Source organism: Macaca nemestrina, chromosome 13 (genome assembly GCF_043159975.1).
Source record: "Macaca nemestrina isolate mMacNem1 chromosome 13, mMacNem.hap1, whole genome shotgun sequence".
Lineage (NCBI taxonomy): Eukaryota > Metazoa > Chordata > Mammalia > Primates > Cercopithecidae > Macaca > Macaca nemestrina.
In genome coordinates, this window is record NC_092137.1 from 81,067,525 (window position 1) to 81,088,709 (window position 21,185).

A 21,185-nucleotide genomic window follows, 5' to 3' on the forward strand; every position below is an offset into this window, starting at 1 on the left:
CGCGAAGATGTATTAATGATTTAACATGATATTTGTTATTGAAATAATATAAGATATATGGGAATGTCAAGACATCATCTGATGGGTGGCAACTTTTTTTAATGGTTGTTGAATGCTTCTAATAAGAAAAGGCTAGAGTTGATTAAAAGTTATAATTTCATATGGAATATCTCTGTGTCACCCCCTTTGCCTCTGGCCAATACGTACTAATGACATAGCTTGGCCCTTTTTCCAAATATTTTAAAATTGTTTTTTACTTCAGTGGAATGACTTTACTGTTATGAAGGAGCCTTTCGAGACTTTTAAATGTCATTGTATTCATGAGAAGTTCAAATTTGTACATTTGGTTAGTCTTTGTAGACTTCACACATTTATTTCACAAAACAGCAGGAAAAAAGTCTGAGCATTATTTCAGTCTGAAACTTCCTACAAATCAGACTATTATGGCAGCCTCAGTCGTTGTTTCTCAAGGCCTATGATGACTTAATTTGCTTGCTTTCAACATTTTATTAGTACTTTATCTGATGATTATCCAATCCATTAATAGCATCACTTGAACAAATAATCTCATTAAAGTGAATAATGAATCTGGTCATGTTACTAGTTTTGATCAGGAGCACATTTTATAATTCTCTAGATTATATAACTGGTCAAGGCACAGTTATAAAAGATATATTTGAGGGGTCTTATTACATGGTGTTAAATAAGGCACATGTCTGTTAGTCAAAGTATAGTTTTAAAAGTGAGAAGAAGGTGTCTTCAATTTCCTAGGAATTTCATATCATTTTATGCTGATTTAAATAATGAAATGTCTAGGGAGCTACTAGTTACAGTTTTTCCCACCACGTGATGAGTAGTTTTGTGCTCTTTTTGTTAGGGCACAGGGAGGAGTATAGTAATTAATGACTAGAGAACCAGAGTAGACTGTGTGTTTGAAATGCAATATAGGAAGTTGAGGCTTCATTGCTGCCTCCATCTGCACAGCCTGTTTTTTTACAGACAGCTGAATAGTGCCTTTCTTTGTGGCCTCTCACCTAAGTTCACTATATTTGACCTTACACATTGTTATTATTGCCCTTCCACTTGCATATTCCACTTCAAGGAGGAATAATTTTAGGTCCGTAACTCTAAACATTCTTAAGTACCATTTTCTCTTATTTAAAGAAATGGATATAACTGATTAGGAATTGAAACTTGGCTACCTTCCTTAATGTATATGTGTAAAGGGCATGTGGGTACACAATACCCTGGCATTTATTATCTTATTATTTTATTCTTATCACTAGCTAATTCATTAATTTGATTCAGTAATCTCAATGATATCCACTCCATTATTATTAAAATTGGAAGGGTTCTGCCTCATTATATGTGTAATAACTTCTTCATGGAAGATAAAACTGATTATGCCTCATGTCTTTTTCCCACTCAGTTCTTGACTTCCATCTCATCGACAATGGCAGAAGCACCATCCTGCATGGAGTGAATTCATGCTTTTCATGTCATTTTTCAGAAAGAAATAGCATGTTGCTAGTCTTGCTTCCAAGTAACAAAAGGTGTGCAGATAGCAACAGCTCAAGTTTAATTGTACAGCAAAGAACAAACCTGTTTTTAGAATCAAACTTAAGTTCAAATCTTCAACAGTTTTGAGACCGACTGTCAAATACTGAGCACTAGACTCAGAAATCATATAATCATTCTATGTTTCCCAAACTTGATTTCCTGGCTTAGTTCACATGCTCAGTAGTACCTCAGCTGGTCTTTTGGTTCAGATTCTCCACTCATCCAGGCCACATCTGTCCAGTGAAGGGCAGTCATCCAGCTTCCTTTGCACCAAAACTCTCATTAGCTCCTTTTTTCACAGAATAAAAATCCTTGTGTTTGCTCTGCAAGGTCTACCTTTCTTGACCTTTAGGCTTCTGTCCTAATTTTGTAGATGTTTAACGTCTGACCTTACAACCTATTCCAGGAAGAACCTGAAACAGTTCAACTTGTGATTCTGTAGTTCTACCTGAGTTCTTGAAATTCCCCAGATGCACTCAACTGTTCCACTGTGCTGTCTTCATACTGCCTCAGCTGATTAGTAAAATTTCCCAAGCGTATTCAGAAGTCTCTGAAAAGTGACTTTTATGGTTCAATACATTTGCAAATACCCTTTTTATGTGCTATATCTCATTATTGGAGAGTCACATTTGGTATTAACGTGTTAGAGGTATTGAGAAGGCATAAAAAATAACTTGGATTAACTCAGAATTTGAATTTTGAATACTAAGTATATTAACTCAGAATATACTGAGGCATAGATTTTTCACATTACTACTTATTACCTTCTCACAAAATAAATGTGAATTAGTTCATAAATGGTGATGTGACGGCAGTGATGCGGTAATACTTTTCCTTAACTTTTTTGGAGTGACCACTTCACGGGAAAGACTCCAGATATTGACCTTTGCATCAGAATTACCTATGTCCAAAAGAGAGAATGTTTCAAGAATCTATATAAGTAGAGTTAATTATATGGCTTGATGCTCTTTCCAAGGAAACTAAAAACATACTCCAGATGGGACAATATGATTGCTCCTGCATTCAGAACATGAGATTACCCATAGCATCTTTTAAAACCCACAAAATACAAAATCTGCTCTAAGGTAGAAAAACACAAGGGCTATGGGTCGCAATTTTAAAATGGGGAGATAAACCAATGTGGCCAGTCTTCTTGTCGATATTGTCTTCCATGGATAAGAAGACTCAAACTTCTGATGCTTTCATGGATGTGATTTTCTTTTTCTTCCTTTTTTTTTTTTTCTGTTTTATTTGTTTCTTGTTTCAGTGCCCACTTCACATTATCTGAATGACTGTAGCTCATTTTGACTTGTGCTGTCCAATATAGTAGCCACTAGCTGTATATGACTACTTAAATTGTTTTTCTATTATGGTATATCTCATGGAGTTTACCATCTCAATCCTTTGTAAGTGTATATTTCTATGGCATTCAGCACATTTACATCTTTGTGCAACCATTACCACCCTCCATCTCCAGAACATGTTCATCTTCCTCAACAGATACTCTGTACCTACGGAATGTAAATTCCCCATCTGCCTTCCATTTCTATGAATTTGACTAATATAGGTATTTCATATAAGTTGAGTCATACAATATTTGTTCTTTTGTGACTGGCTTATTTCATTTAGCACAATGTCTTCAAAGTTCATGCATATATTGTAGCATATACTCAAATGCTTTTCCTTTTAAAGGTTTAATAATGTTCCATTGAATGCATATACCACCCACATTTTCTTTATCCATTCATCTCTTAATGGGCACTTCAGTTGCTTCTACCTTTTGGCTATTATGAATAATGCTGCACTGTACATGAGTGTATAAGTATACAAGTTCCTGCTTTCATTTCTTTTAAGTGTATACCCAGAAGTGGAATTGCAGGATCATATAGTAATTCTTTTAGATGTTTGAGGAATCACAATTTTATTTTTCACAGTGGCTGCACCATTTTACATTCCCACCAGCAATACACAAGTGTTCCAAGTTTTCCACAATGGTCAAATTTCTCCACATCCTTGCCAAAGCTTGTTTTCTGTTTTTCTTGATAGTAGCCATCCTAAAGGATGTGAAGTGGTATCTCATGGTGATTTTAATTTGTATTTCCCTAATGATTAATTATGTTAAACATCTTTCCTATGCTTATTGGCATTGTATATCTCCTTTGGAACAATGTCTGTCCAAGTCTTTTGCCCATTTTTCAGTTGGGTTGTTTGCTTTTTTGTTGTTGAGTTGTAGGAGTCCTTGGTATATTCTGGATATTAATTTCTTATCATGAATTACAAATTCCTGATAAAGAATTACTATTTTCTCTTATTTTATTGGCTTTGTTTTCACTATTTGTTGATAGTGTTCTTTGACACACAAAAGTTTTTAATCTTGAAGTTCAACATCTATTTTTTTGTATTATTGCTTATACTTTTCGTGTCATATCCAAGAAATTATTACCAAATCCAATGTCATGAAGTTTTCTCCTGTGTTTTCTTCGAGTTTTATACTTTAGTTCTTATGTTTAGGTCTTTCATCTATTTTCAGTTAATTTTTAAATGAGGTATAACATGAGTACTGCTGCTTCTTTTGCATGTAGATAATCCGGTTTTCCCAGCACCATTTATTGAAAACACTGCCCTTTTCCAAGACCTAAATCTTAGCAAAAATCTTAATACCTTTGTGGAAAATCATTTGACTTTATATATGTAAGGGTCTATTTTTGAACTCCACTCTATTCCATTGGTCTCCATGTCTGTCTTTATGCCAGCATGACACTGTTTTGATTATTGTAAGTTTTAAAATCAAAGTGTGAGGCCTACAATTTTTGTTCTTTTCAAGATTGCTTTGGCTATTTGTGTTGCCTTGAGATTGCATGTGAATTTTAGGATCGATTTTTTAATTTTGGCCAAAAATGCCTTTGGGTTTTGATAGAGATTACAGTGGATCTGTAGATCTCTTTCAGTAGTATGGACATCTTAAGTCTTCCAATCCACATTTATTGAATGATTTTCCATTTACTTTTGTAATTTCAACAATATTTTGTAGTTTTCAGCATGCAAGTCTTCTGACTCCTTGGTTAAGCTTATTCCTAAACATTTAATTTTTTTTGATACTATTGTAAATTGAGTTATTTTCTTCATTTTCTTTTAGGATTTTTTTTATTACTAGTGTCTAGAAACATTTTGTATCCTGCAACTTGCCTGAATTCAGTTATTAGTTTTACCAGGATTTCTTTTTAAGAATCTTAAGCATTTTCTACATGTAAGATCATGTCACCTGTTAACAGAGATAATGTTGCTTCTTCCTTTCCAATTTGAATGCCTTTTAGTTCTTTAACTTGCCTGATTGCACTGGCTGGGACTTCCAGTACTATGTTAAATAGGAGTGGCAAGAGCAGGCATCCTTGCTTTGATCCTAGTCTTAGAGGTAAAGCTTTTGTTATTCACCATTGAGTATACCTAAAGTAAGCTGTGGGTTTTAAAATTTTCACTAAGATGAAATAAAACTGAAACATTGACAGTTTCTTTTAAAACTAAAAACCTGTGTGGTGTTATTTCTGAGGTCTCTGTTATGTTCTATGGTGTATATGTATGTTTTGGTACCAGTACCATGCTGTTTTGGTTACTGTAGCTTTGTAGTATAGTTTGAAGTCAGGTGGCATGATGCCTCCAGCTTTGTTCTTTTTGCTTAGGATTGTCTTGGCTCTACAGGCTTTTTTTGTTGTTACATATGACATGTAAAGTAGTTTTTTCTAATTCTGCAAAGAAAGTCAGTGGTAGCTTGATGGGAATAGTACTGAATCTACAAATTACTTTGGGCAGTGTGGCCATTGTCACGATATTGATTCTTCCTATTCACGAGCATGGAATGTTTTTCGATTTGTTTGCATCCTCTCTTACTTCCTTAAGTAGTGCTTTGTAGTTCTCCTAGAAGAGTTCTTCACATCACTTGTAAGTTGTGTTCCTAGGTATTTTATTCTCTTTGTAGCAATTGTGAATGGAAGTTCATTCATGATTTGGCTCTCTGCTTGTCTATTGTTGGTGTATAGGAATGCCTGTGATTTTTGCACATTGATTTTGTATCCTGAGACTTAGCTGAAGCTGCTTATCAGCTTAAGGAGTTTTTTTGGGCAGAGACAAGGGTTTTTTTGTTTTGTTTTGTTTCTTTGTTTTTTGTTTGTTTGTTTGTTTGTTTGAGATGGAGTCTCACTCTGTCTCCCAAGCTGGAGTGCAGTGGTGCGATCTCGGCTCACTGCAAGCTCCGCCTCCCGGGTTCACGCCATTCTCCTGCTTCAGTCTTCCAAGTAGCTGGGACTACAGGCACCCACCACCACACCTGGCTAATTTTTTGTGTGTGTTTTTAGTAGAGATGAGGTTTCACCATGTTAGCCAGGATGGTCTCTATCTCCTGACCTCGTGATCCGCCCGCCTCGGCCTCCCAAAGTGCTGGGATTACAGGCCTGAGATACTGTGCCAGGCCAACAAGGGGTTTTTCTAAGTACATAATCATGTCATCTGCAAACAGAGACAATTTGACTTCTTCTCTTTCTATTTAAATAAACTTTATTTCTTTCTGTTGCCTGATTGCCCTGGCCAGAACTTCCAATACTATGTTGAATAGGAGTGATGAGAGAGGGCATCCTTGTCTTGTGCCCGTTTTCAAAGGGAATACTTCCAGGTTTTGCCCATTCAGTTTGATATTGGGTATGGGTTTGTCATAAATAGCTCTTATTATTTGGTATGTTCCATCAATGCCTAGTTTGTTGAGAGTTTTCAACATGAAGTGATGTTGAATTTTATCAAAGGCCTTTTCTGCTTCTATTAAGATAATCATGGTTTTTTACATTGGTTCTGTTTATGTGATGAATTACATTTATTGATTTGCCTATGTTGAACCAACCTTGAATCCCAAGGATGAAGTCGACTTGATCATGGTGGATAAGCTTTTTGATGTGCTGCTGGATTTGGTTTGCCAGTATTTAATTGAGGATTTTCATATCAATGTTCATCAGGGATATTGGCCTCTACAACCATCTGATCTTTGACAACCCAGACAAAAACAAGCAACGGGGAAAGGATTCCCTATTTAATAAATGGATGCTAGGAAAACTGGCTAACCATATGCAGAAAACTGAAACTGGACCCCTTCCTTACACCTTATACAAAAATTAAGATGGATTAAAGACTTTAAATGTAAAACCCAAAACCAAAAACAAACAAACAAAAACCCTAGAAGAAAACGTGGGTATAACCATTCAGGACAATAGGTGTGGGCAAAGACTTCATGACTGAAACACCAAAACCAATTGTAACAAAAACCACAGTTGAAAAATGGGATCTAATTAATCTAAAGAGCTTCTGCACAGCAAAAGAAACTAGCATCAGAGTGAACAGGCCACCTACAGAATGGGAGAAATTTTTTGTAAACTACCCATCTGACAAGGTTCTAATATCCAGAATCTACAAGAAACTTAAACACAGTTACAAGAAGAAAAGCACTATCAAAAAGTGGGCAAAGGATATGAACAGACACTTGGCAAAATAAGACATTTATGTGGCCAACAAACATATAAAAAAAGGTCGTCATCACTGATCATTAGAGAAATACAATTCAAAACCACAATGAGATACCATCTCATGTCAGTCAGAATAGAGATCATTATAAAGTCAGGAAACAATAGATGCTGGCAAGGCTGTGGTGAAATAGGAATGTTTTTACACTGTTGGTGGGAGTGTAAATTAGTTGAACCATTGTGGAAGACAGTGTGGCGATTACTCAAGGCTCTAGAACCAGAAATAATACCATTACTGGACATATACCCAAAGGACTATAAATCATTCTACTACAAAGACACATGCATACGTATGTTTATTGCAGCACTATTTACAATAGCATAGACTTGGAACCATCTCAAATGCCCATCAGTGATAGACTGGCTAAAGAAAATCTGGCACATAAACACAATGGAATACTATCCAGCCATAAAGAAGAATAAGATCATGTTAATTGCAGGGACATGGATGAAGCTGGAAGCCATCATTCTCAGCAAACTAACACAGGAACAAGAAAACACTACATGTTCTCACTCATAGTTAGGAGTCGAACAATGAAAACACATGGACACAGGAAGGGGAACAACACACACTGGGGCCTGTCAGGGGTTGGGGAGCAAGGGAAGGAAGAGCATTAGGACAAATACCTAACACATGCAGGGTTTAAAACCTAGATGACAGGTTGATAGGTGCTGCAAACTACCATGCCACATGTAAACCTATGTAACCTGTACATTCGGCAGACATATCCTGGAACTTAAAGTAAAAAAAAAAAAAAAAAACTCAAAAAACTAAAACGGGATTTATATAGGACCCAGATATTTTGCTCTCAGACATTTACCCAGAGACATAAAAACTTGTATTTACCCCAAATCCTATACATAAACATTTACATCAGGTTTATTTGTAATAGTCCCAAACTGGAAACTACCCAAATGTCCTTCATTGGGCAAATGGTTAAGCAAACTGTGTTACATCTAGGCCATAGACTACTACTCAGCAATAAAAATGCATGCAATGATTTGGATAAACCTTAAGATAATTATGCTGAGTGAAAAACAGTTATCTCAAATATTGCATACAGTATGATTCCATTTAGATGGCATTCCTGACATAAAATTTTAAAGGTGGAGAAGAGATTCATGATTTAGGAATGTGTTAGGGATGGGTTAAATGGTATAAAGAGTATGAAAGAAACTTGTGGTAATAGTACAGTTTTGTGTCTCAATTGTAGTAGTCACTTGAAGCTATACTTACACAAGTGCATAAAAAATAGTGAAAGATGAATATTCCCTATGAATTTTACCAGTATCAGTTTCCTGGTTTTGCTATTGTACTGTAGTTATACAAGATATTAACATTGAGAAAGGCTGGGAGAAGAATGAATAGGACATTTCTATACATATCTTTGAATTTCCTCAATATCTATAATATTTCAAAATAAAAAGTTAAAAATAGAAGACAGAATTAAATAAATCTAGTTCCTCAGTCACACTAGCCATCTTTTAAGTGTCCTGTAATTACATGTGGCTAATGACTCCATATTGGATAGTGCAGAGTTATAGAATGCCCATCATTACAGAAATTCTGTTAACATTGATATAGACACTCGAATGTCTGAAGGAGCTTTAGAATTCACTTGAAACCTATTCAATGATAGCATTAAAAGAAAATGCTACCCTTGCTACATAAGCCAAATTCAAGGTCTTCTCTTTTAAAGATACTAGTTATTATTCCACAGTTATTCCTCAACTACCAGTAAGGGCAACCACACCACACCATCTGTTATGTAAGCAAAAGGAAATGAGTAACTTTGGTCCCCCGCCCCCAGAAATGGCCCGACTATTTTTTTTCTGTTTCTCTTCTCTTCTGTTCACGATGTGGGAAAAGTGGGTCATGTCACTAATTTTGTGCTCATTTAAAGAAACCTGGGCCTTGAAACTTTCTTAGAAGGTGTTACATCATACTCAGAACCACATATGAGATATTCAGGATTTCCCAGATGATTCAAATAATTTTCTTCATTTTACACATGACTTTAACTGCGTTTTAGTAGTTCAAATTTTTATGAATATTTAGACAATTGAATTTGGCAGTTGGCAATTTTTCTCATGTTCTTTTTCTGGGTATTTTTGCATTCTGTGTTTATATTTTATAGTAATACATTTACTTATACAGAATTTAAAGATAAAAGGTAATAAAATTTAAAAATAAAATTGGGAAAGGATTAACTTTTCAATGTATTGTCAAGGGACAATTGGTTACTGGTTAGAAAAATAGAGTGTGATTCCTATCTTACCCTATACAAAAGGCATAAACTATAGGTGGATTTAATATCTAAATATAAAAATGAAACTTTAAAATTTTACAATAAGATGGAAGGATATTTTTAATTAACTTGGGATAAGAGCGAGCTTCTTAAAGAATATATGAAAAGCACAAACTATAGTATGAATGATTAATACATTTGACTACAATAAAATTAAAATTTGTTTTTAAAAACTGTAAAAAAAGAAACCTAACATACAGCCAAGACTAGAAGTAATTTGCAATATAACAAAAGATCAGAATCCAAAATACCTGAAGAGCTTAGATAAGCAATTTAGAAAAAGAGTCAATAGAAAAATATGTGAAAGATTTGAAGACAACTCAGAGAAAATATATAAATCATTAATAATGATCAATAAATGATTGAGACTCAGTCTGTTCTGTCATAACAGAAATGAAAATTAATTTTTTTATAACCATCAACTTGACAAGTGAATACATTTTAACATTGAAACGACTGAACATATCTACAGAAAAATAAATATGCCACTGTCCTCCTCCTCCTGGGTTCAAGTGAACCTCTCATATCAGCCTCCAAGTAGCTGGGACTACAGGATAGTCTTGAGCCTCTGAGCTCAAGCAATCTATCAGCCTCAGCCTCCCAAAGTGCTGGAATTACAGGTGTGAGGCACCATGCCCAGCCAATATATGACTTTAATTAAAGTAACTTGTACAACTATCACCTAGCTCAAGAAACCTTCATATACCTTTTCTAAGTCACAATACCTTTATTCTCGACTAGTTATAACTATTACTTTGAGCTTTTTCAAGATCTGATGATGGTCTATGGAGGGAAAAAGCCCTGAACTTTGTAGCATTTGCTTATGTCCATGAAGTAAATATTCCCATCGTGGCAGATTTTAAGCTCCCAACATTTCAACTGGCTTGCCCAGTTCCTAAAAACCTAACAAATAATTCTCGTATGTATGAGCCTATTCAGCACTCATGTCAATTCTGTCATTTCTTTCTTTGGGTTTCCTTCTGTTTTTTTGTTTTGTTTTGTTTTTTTACTACCTAAGTGAGCATCTTTAGTTTTTAGTTGCTTCTGATAATATCAGTATTATGTAACTTAATGAAATTATTTTCCTTCTGATATTCTGGAAGAGTTTAAATAGCATTGAGATTATCTTCTCTTTAAAGGTTTAGTTAACTCCTACAAGAAACTACCTGGATTTACTTTTTTTTTTTTTTTTCAGTGAGTTCTATCTGACAACTTTCTTTCTTCCATGGAAATCAGACTGTTTAAATTTTTCAAAATCTTCTTTCTGGTCCATTTTGATAAATTATATTCTCCTAGAAACTTATTTCATCTGTTTGCACATTTATTTACATGTATTTGAGAAAGCAGCTTTATGATACTTTTTTTTTTTTTTTTTTTTTTTTTTGCTTTTCTAAGATTATTGTTCTTTTCTAAGGTTATTGCTCTCTTTTTTATGTTTGGATATTTTTCTCCTATTTTTTCTTGATAGCATTCTAAATATATTTTCTATATCTTTTTGGTTTAGAGCTAGTTTTAGGATTTATTCATAACTTCTATTGTTTTGTTTTCTGACTCATTAATCTGTTTGTAATTTTATTAGTTTTTCCCAACCTCTTCTTTCTGAATTCTTGAGCCATCTATTTAATCAGTGTTTTTTGTAACTTGTGTATTAATGTATATAGTTAAGGCTACTTGTTTTTCTCTGAGCACGTTACTTTACATTCTTAAGAATGAATCATATTTAGCAAAAAGTGTACTAAATTATGATTTAGGACACATAGACTTCGATTCTGTTTCTCTCTGTGCATAGCAGTGTCATTTGGGCATGTTATTTTGTCTTTCTCCCTTGGTTTCAGCTTCCCCAACTAGAAAATGAGAACATATTTGATCTCATAACTTCTATTTTGCTTTCTAATTTTATGAAATATACCCTCATACCCAGGTTGCGACTCCAAGAATTTGAATTGAGTCTACAATGTGAATTCTAAAGTCTCAAACTTTTTTTTCCTAACGTACTAGTAAGTCTATGAACTGTAGTCTCTGGTATAATCAAAACGACATGCTTCTTTTCATTCGTTGTCTACAAAATGGGGTCCTGAGCATCAAGCAGATTCAGGGTCTACATAGACATTCTTCACTAACTTGGAGCATTTTGTAAGAATCAATCAGCTGTTGGAAGTTACTATAGAAGGTTCATGAGGAAGCATTTTCCAAGATCCTTTGAAATTCTTGAAATACACAATTGTTAGCAATGAAAGATCAAACAGAATGCAGTCTTATTGAATGGGTTAAGATGAAGTTACAACAAATATTGTGTCAGAGTAAACATCAGAAAATAGATTTTCTAAGGTCTAGAAGTTAGAAATATGAATAACGAGGATATTATTAAACATGGACAGATTCTGTATCCAAGCGTTCCTTAAAAAACAAAAACAATTTATTTTGTGCTAATAAAAATGTTAGGGAATAGCAAACAGATTGTCATAGAATCTTTAACTCATCCGTATTACATAAAATTCACACGTGAAATTACTGTCTGTGTTTTAAAATCTAAATAGCAACTGCAAAATCAAAGTACTTTGTGGAAGAGTTAACGTCACTACAACAAAATGAAATACCTTAAGTTGTGTGTCTGTCTCTGTCTTTAAATATTAATACAAACCCAGTATATTTTACTTACTAATGTAGAAAAATCCAAGAAGGGGAATTAGTAGAGAAATTGAACAAAATATCATTCATTTACGTTAGTTTACTGAGAGACATTTTGTCTTCTGTTTTATAAAATGTTATTATGTAACAATAGCAATCATTGCCCTCTCTATATAACCCTACACGGGCTAAATAAAGGTCTAAATAAATCGCTTCTGAATAGTTTTTCTGTACAGTTCACCACATTTCTAACTATAGGAATGTAATCTTGCAGCCTTAAAAAACACATTGATTTTTATGCACATAGACTAGTTTAATTAATCATGCTAAAAGATGATAAACATAATTTATGCTTTACCTCTCACAAAAAGGGAAAGAAAAGTTGTGTTACATGCCACATTTTGTTTAAAGATTTATGATGCAGTGTAATTTCCATTTCCCTTATAATAAATATTTAAAAGACATATTAAACACTTCACCTAATTGCAAACCTTATATGAAAATATTAGGGTGATGGTTTGGAAGCACAAAAACATTTACTGTCACTCTGTGCTTTGTACGTTCTTTCATAAATCAGTACCGGAAGCACACAAGCCAACAAAACTCTGAAATTCTGGCCAAACAGTTCCCAGTTATGTGTAAGAGATCATTGCTTCTCAAAATGCCAAACTGGACTTTAAATAACAGAATATAAATATGCTGGACATGATTAGGAAGATAATGCATGTGCATGTATTTTGGCTAGACTCTGCTTAAAATTTTGAATTTTTTCCTTATGACCTGTATAAACTTGGATAAGTTACCTAGATCATTTTGGGCTCACTTTATTTTCTAAATGGGAGTAATGATACCTACTTTGTAGAGTTGTTATAAAGTCAAAATGAGGTAATCTGTACAACAGCTTTTGGTACATGGTAAGCAACTATAAAATTTTCATTTCTCTTGTGATGATCATCTTTTATAATCAGCCATTGTTTATAAATATAGAACTTAATGTAAAAGATAAAATGTGGACATGCACATAAAAATATGGGAAAATATTTCCAAAAAATGACTTAACATAGAAACTGGAGTTAAGCAAGAAAATATTCCAAATTTGACTCATGTGGCCAGTGCCAAATAAAATACAACACTAGACTCCTGGACAAAGGATACGGTAGGTTGGTCTCTTTCCCGTCATTAAGTGGATTTCCAATTATGTTGTATATGTTGTTTCAGAGGCAAAGGCCCATTGAAAAATACATCTGATGTCATTAATGCTGCCAAGAAAATTGCCGAAGCAGGTTCTCGAATGGACAAATTAGCCCGCGCTGTGGCTGATCAGGTAATAGAAGAGGGAAGAGTGGGCACATGCTGAGTGGAATCACTAATTAGTGCTTGGGTTTTGTAATTAGTTTTATGCACCCTATGAAATGCTTCTGAAGAATGAATCAGAGGGGAGAATCACTGATGTTTTACACACTGGTATCTGACTCTCCTGACACTGTGCTGGTGGCAAAGGTAGGTTTAGCTCTGGAGAGAATGCTAAGGCTTCTGACCAAAATTCCTTGAGAAAGAAGAACACATTACTTAGGAGACATCAGCCCCTGGAGAGTCATGGATTGTACCAGCCTTCCCCATTGAGAAAGACAACTGTACTACATAATGAAGGGGGGGAAAGCAGATTTTTAAATTTTCATTTTTGGGCTCTTGGTTTAAATATATTTTTAGAGATTCCTACATAATGCCCTCTTTTGTTTACTTCATGGTGCTTATCACATTTAAAAATATATATATTTAATTCATTGCTTTACTTTATTTTTCTGTTGCCCCCAGGAAATTTAGATTGCACATTTTAACTGACTGACAGAATGAATAAAGGAGAGAGAAGAGCAACCTGTCTTGTGGTCAGGGAACTGAATTAGCAGAGCTTTAGGGATGTGATGGGTCATGATTTGATGGTTTAAGAAGTTGTCAAGGACTCTTCCAGGACTAGAATGGAAACTGGGGGTAACACAGTCAGGGGCATTTGGAGATCAAAGGGCAGAAGCAAGTTGTGGAATTTGGGAGAACATCATGTTTTTAAATATAGAAAGAAGAAAGTAGAACTTCACCTTTTGTTATTTAATATGGATCTCACTCTAATGATCCTCTTCATAATTCATAATAACTTATGCTCCACCATAAATGGGATTATTCCATATGATCAAGAACCTTCAGATTTCAGCTTTATTATAACCCAGACTCAGAGGCATCAGAGATAAATGAAATTCTCAAGAATATCTCTTAATGCTTTCAAACCAAACTAGGATATACATTAAAAGAGTCCTCACCTTGAATGTTTATTTCCATACTTTTCTTTTTATTTGGCTTGAATGGGAACTTTAAAATTCTATTCTAAATGTCTTGTTGCAATTATAGTCCATTTCTTATAAGAGTGTGTTAGATAGTAGACTTTTCCAGGTAACTAACTGTTGATTATCCCTATAGGCAACAGTGGTTTACAGTTGGAACCACTTCAGATGGATTGTATCATAAAATATAAGTTTTGGAAATAAAATATTATATATACTATTATCTACATGGAAATATTAACATGAATTTGCTTAGTATACTGCAGTACATTGATGCAAGCTGGAGATATTGAAAGAGAATGGCATCCTTCTCCATATATGGCTCTAGTCTCTGATGATCTGATGATTTCTGAGTCTTTGTGTTGCTTATTATAGTTTTCCTCCCTCATTCCTACATATAAGGGTTGCTCCTCTAAATACTTTCCGCCTCAGCATCCCAGGCTCTAACTTCCTTCATTCAAGTCAATACCAAATTCACACATCTTGTAAAGGCTGAGAAAACAAAACAAACAAAACCCCAGATGATTTTACTATCAGGATTGCACCTAAGAGTCAATGAATTCTCATTTTAATTTTATTTTACATATAAGATGGCTAATCCAAGAAATTTTATTGACTTTTGACTTTTGGAGAAACACTTATTGGTTGAGATAACTCAAGTACTATGATAATTTGAGAACTTCTCACAGTTTGTAGGAGTCGAGTGTTAACCCATTGCTATTGCCTAATTTCAGGGCAATATCAACCATGAGGCTTCACAGCATAAACTGAGTTTATTTATTTATCTATTTTTGACCGACTTCCATAAGTATTCCAGAAAGTTCATGTAAAGAAAGGAAGAGACAATGAATTTACTTGAAAATATGCATACAAAAAAATTACCAACTAGAAAAGGCCACATTCTTTTTCTGCAAATGTTGAGAAGAGTTCCGATGTGTAGAGTGACCAGAAATTGGCCACCCACCAATTTGCTAGGAAGGACTTATTGGGAGTGAAAATGAATGGAGTTTGAGTGGCTGTTTCATTATACTTTAAATCTCAATGGCGAAAAGTATTTCTCGGCATCTTCAGGCCCCTCAAGTTCAATAGTTTTGGTTGTGACTTTTGTTTCTGATTTTACCTTTTTGGGCTTTCATTTTCAACTAACTGTGCAACCTGAAGCATAACTAAAAACAGTTGATATGTGAAAAACACATCAAACACTCAAATACACACACACACACACACACCCCCACACACCCCAGGATGCTAAATTTATTTTGAGATTAAGTGACAGAGTATTTAAATGCTATTTCACAGTGACTCAAACAGATGAAGTTTAAACCTAACCTTCTTTGTGGCATTATTATTGTCATTAGCTGTGAAATAACTTGCAATTTTTGATAAAGAAATCTTTTATTCAGAAAAATGTTATCAAATGCTGCACCTATTTCCATGATTTAGGAGTTACTTTTCTTGATTCATCATGCCTTTTTAAAAGTGTATTTTAACTACTTTGGTTTAAATAATAGAATAGAATGAGTATTACCAAGGACTGGATTAATTACATTTATTTTGCCAGAAAATATTTTATAAAGATTGGAGATATGCGTGCCATATAAACTTTTTACGGACTGTTGCATTTCTAATTACTGTTCCATTGAGATAGAACTCTGTTTAATTTGCTGCAAGGTATTTGTATCAAAAGCCTTGTCAGCCCTCTGGGGAGATATCATTTTAAAGTTAATTCCTTTCTGTGTATGGGTCCCTGGAGTAAGATAAATATTACAGTATGAAGTACTTGTAAGAAGCTAAAAAAAGTCTCTGTGGAATTCTTTCTTGATAAATGCAGTTAGTGAAAAAATACCACAATGGTAAGTGTTAAATATAAAAAATATCCCTTTATCATTTATTCAATAGATGGTTATATGTAATCACTGGCTTTACAGTATTGATAAAAGAATTTCCTTTCTTGAGCTTGAGGGAAACTTGGCTCAGAGTCTTTCTCCCATCCTCTTATTCTAAATAAGATACTTTAGTTGTGGCTGTAGGTACTTATTTCTTACAGTATCAAGGATTTGGTGATTTTATGTCCTTTACAAGTGTCAAATTGATACAGAACAATTAAATGACCTGGAAGTAGCTCAAGCTGAACCTTTGATAGCAAAAGAAATATACAGGTATCTCAATTCCTCAGTAGCCATTGGCATTGGAGCCTCAGAAATGTTTTCAGGAGTCACGTAAACGTCTCTAGAAGCGTTCAGCCAAGCCTTGTGTGTGCTTGATGGACACCCGCCTACTTTGGTCATAATGAAAATTCAGACTCCTTAGCCAGAGTTAACTCTGGTGCATCCATTAAAGGACTCTGTTGCTACTCTTACGAACTTCTTTCAGCTGGCTTCAAATAATTCTATCAAATCTGTTTTTCTTACAGTGGTCATGAACCATTTCAGTCTCTCACTTAAAGGCAGGCTATTTTGTTGCTTAAAGTTTGATAAATATTAAATTCCAAAAAGTGTAATAAACTTTTTCATAAATGAATGATACATTTATTAAAGAATCAAAGGAAACGAATTGATTTTCTTCTGCCGATGGACTGGATTGAAACTGTCCCCTATGCTTGGCAGAGAGTGCCACACAAAGTGATTTACTTCTAGCATCCTTTGGTCCTCTGAATTAAAATAACATTTCACATAGTGAAAGTTGAAGAAAAATGTAAAATATTTAGGTTTCTTTAGAGTTTAGAAGACAGCAGGTAAAAATACTCATAAACATGTATAGAAGTCCCAATAAGACTTTCTGGAATATCTTCGATATTCTTCTGATACAATTTAATTAAAGTAGAGCCAACCATTCTAAACTACAGTCTGTGGCCTTTCTAAAATGCACTGTGAAGTTAAATGAATGTAATTAAGGTATATGACACTGAAACCTTTTCTTCCTGCAGCTTTTCTATAACAAATGTTAGAAACTGAAGAATACTTACTAATCAAGATCACTCTTTTAATGTTTTATAGTGTCCTGATTCAGCATGTAAGCAGGATTTATTAGCCTACCTTCAACGAATTGCCTTGTATTGTCATCAGCTTAATATCTGCAGCAAGGTGAAGGCAGAAGTGCAGAATCTGGGAGGAGAGCTCATTGTGTCAGGGGTAAGCTGGACTTGGGCTTCACAATGTAAAGTTCCCACCGTTGTACTTCCAAGGCAAACATTCTTGGCAACAGTACTGCTAAAAACACCAAACTACAGTGATTTATAGGGAGGGTTTTTTTTTTTAATATTATCACCGTTATTCCAGACCTTACAATAACTCACAAAGAGCAATTTGATTTTCCAATTACCCTGTGTTTATTCTAGCCTTGTAAAATCTCCTTTCTTCACAAGAAAACTAATTTTGTAGTCTGGAAACTCATTGCCAAGCTGTGACTATTAAAATTATTTGGGGCTTTTGTATATTTACTCATTGTGAGTCTACTTCTTTTTGTTAGTGCTAGTAATTTTCATTCTCTGTTCGGGAGCCAGCCTCTCTATGTGTGGATTGTGTTCACATGTTAGAGACGATGAAAACAATAGGAATTCATTCATCAGGTTCCAATGCATACTAGGTTATCAGTAACCCTTGAAAGCCAGAAGATGTTTGAGTTTAATACAGGTTGATGTGCTGTTGCCAAAAACTAACATAATTGTCAAACACTAACAATTATATATTCTTTGCTCAATCACTCCAGTGTTTCGTTTCTCATGAAAATATAATTATCTAGTCCATTTTTGTCAAATTCCTAGAAATAAGTTCAATGAATATTTAGAAGAATCACAATTTCTTGGCAAGATTTCCAAATATGTGTTGAGGTTCTTCACCTTGGCTTCTTCTCCTCCCTCAACCCCTTTCTCTCAACACAGGGTGCCATTTGTTGCAAATTATTTGCAAGTCCAGAAATGTGGCTCTGACACCTTAGTTCTTTTCCCAGTCAGACATGATGCTACCATTTCAAGTGAGTAATTACAGGCACATAATATTATCGGCATGGTGAATACCTTATGAAAATCAGACTAATCACAAAGCTCAGTTCTTCCTGAAGCCATTTTTGGAAATTTAGAAGTTTGGCCATTTGGTAAAAATATGTGGACAAATCATTCTTGAACCCAAATATTTTTGTCCCCATATTGTTTGAGTTGCAGAAAACATAGCTGGGAAAAGAACTGATCTGGCTTGCATAGAGACACCATCTGGAAAGCCTGTTTCATGCAGTCCCACCTAGAGCCCAGTAAATTGGCTATTTTGTGCCTCTTCCCAAAGCACAGTCACCTCTTTGCATTTCCAACATGATCCTGCTTCAACATTCTTCAACAACCAAGAGCAATCTGTCTTGCAATGTGTCCTTTCTGCCAAGCTGGTAATTACCAAGATTCTCTCGCCAAGAAGTGATCAAATCATCGCATCTTCCTTGCTGCCTTTCTTATCTTCAGCCTTGATGGTATAGTTTCCCATACCACTCAGCTTTCATGTCCATCTGTATATAGCCCCTGTGGAACTGAGTGCTTTTTGTTCAGCTTGCCTCGTGTGCTTTTATTTGTTACTTTCTAATCTTATTATTTACGTGGATGCACAAAGCATCTTTGTGGATCTCAGACTCCACAACCTCATCTGGGCAATTTTTACTAGCAGAGCCGCTCTCCATCATCCTCTCAGTACCCATTGTTTGTCACTGCCTCCAAAGCTTCATTGCCATTGTATTTTCCTCATTTAGATGTAGTCCAAACCATCACTGGCTTTTATCACTTGCACTGTTGGCTTTTATAGAGGTGTTTGAGATTGGGAACACCATCAAGAAGCCTGTTTCCTTCTTTGAGTCTTGTTGGCACAGTTCATAAATCCTTGCATGGGAGAAGGCTTCTTTTAGAAGAATGTTGTACAACTTGATAATAATTCTAAGACAAATGCATTATAAAAAGTTTGCTATATATGCTCGGTCATGGGCCTGCTCTTGGCTTCCTAATGATTTATTCCAAGCTTGATTGCTGTTTGGTGCCACACCTACATCTGTAGTCTGCTGTCTTTGCCAATTCTGCCTCCATCTTATTCTTCATGCTCCTTCACTGACGGCCAATGGAGAAAAGAAAAAAAAAATGAATATGCTTACTGTGCAAAATAGCCACAAATGACTGCTTTCAAAGTTCTGAAAGAGTCAAGAATGGGAGACCCCATACACACACATTTTCAATGATTTTGCCAAGAAAGTTACACCCTTTTATTTTGTCACATGGCATGACAAAGCTGCTGTTTTTTTCTTTTCCAGGAGAAGCCATCATAGTTTAATGTATAATCAAAAAAGAAATACTTAAATCTTCTTTCTTTTTTCCCTGTGTTTATACACATGGGATTCAAAGCCATGGCTTCTCTGAAATGTATGAATGTCCCCAGGAAAGTTACATTTGTTAGAAGTCAACCTCTCTACCAAAACAAAGAGATTCGGACATATTATTTCCATTTTGCCAAGAAAAGTGATTTTGATGTCAAAACAGTCACATTTTTAGTCTTATGCTGGCATGATGAACATATGTTAAGCAAAATGCACAATTATGTCTTATGTCAGCGTGTTTTTGTTTTATGTGATTCTATGTATACAAACTGAGAAAGGCCTCTTGTGTCTGCTTTTCGCTTGAGAGGTGGGGACAGATAATTCAACAGGTCTTGGAGGAGAATGGATACTAAAGCTCTCCAGGCATTATGATGGCGAACTACAGAAATAAAGCAGTGCAGGATGTGTGCCTATGTATGCTCATCCACTCAACTGCTATCTAAGAAATACCATTGGTTTTCTACCTGGCAATTAGGTTTTTTTTGTCATTGGCTTAAACCTGTCTCAGTAACCAAAAGGTGACATTCTTCTTAAAGTAGAAAATGCATGTGTGAGCCAATTCAGCTTAACCTGGTTACTAAGGGAGTAATGGAAAAGAAAAAATATGATAGAATTGTTAAAGCGAAAGTAAAGGTAACTGAGCTCCAGAAGATTAAACAGTCTATAAACTGGCTTTATTTATTTGCTTAGTTTAATGTTTGCTTAAATTCTTAAGCCAGTTTACAGGCTTTTTGAAAAAAAGCATAGTGAAAGCGAAAAGACAAAGAGGGGAGGCAAGAAGAGAAGAGGCATAAAGGAAGAAGGCTGAAGAAAAGAAAAAAGAGAAAGTTAAGGATAACATATCATAAATTAGTTTAGTGCAAATAATGTCCATTAAATGTGACAGCATTATCTTATGGAAGAAAAGTTAAGCTATGTATTTTTTAGTATTTAAATACTATTTTGAATTCAAATGTGTTCCTGTATCATAATATGGGTATTACCTATATATTTAATTATCATGTTTTTGACTAATTTTTGTTTGCTAGGTTTCACAGGGTTTAATCAGCGCCTTTAAAGTTAAAAATGGAGATGTATACATGGACCTGGAAAAATAAAAATCATTCTATGACCCTTAATATTTTGTAGCTACCAAAAGATTTATACATTGCATATGATGCTGAACAAAATTAGAATTAGTAATGTAGGATTTTTAAATTATGTATACTGAATATCAAACATTCTAATAAACCTGATAAAGCCTACCTAAACTGTTTTTTAAAGTTAAAGGATAACAGGAGCCTCATTAAAACAATGAAGTCAGAACATAACAGCAATAACCCTACTTTGATCAGGAATTCGATGTTCAGGAGAGACGAGGATGTAATTTATGGCCAAATGTACACAAAAATGGTACCAATTTTAATAGATTTTATTACATATAAATGTCTTTATATTAACAAAATATTTGAATCAAG

General features: G+C 34.6%; 1 protein-coding gene across 8 annotated transcripts in view; it reads left to right on the forward strand.

Moving 5' to 3' along the window:
• Nucleotides 1–21,185, forward strand: part of LOC105465339 (catenin alpha 2) — a 1,482,339-nt gene that overhangs the window by 1,419,221 nt on the left and 41,933 nt on the right. For all 8 annotated transcript variants that reach the window (XM_011713753.3, XM_071077395.1, XM_011713752.3 and 5 more), the window contains 2 exons: nt 13,274–13,379; nt 17,385–17,519. In XM_011713753.3, the coding sequence (XP_011712055.1) occupies nt 13,274–13,379; nt 17,385–17,519 (241 nt within the window). The remainder of the gene's footprint in view (nt 1–13,273; nt 13,380–17,384; nt 17,520–21,185) is intronic.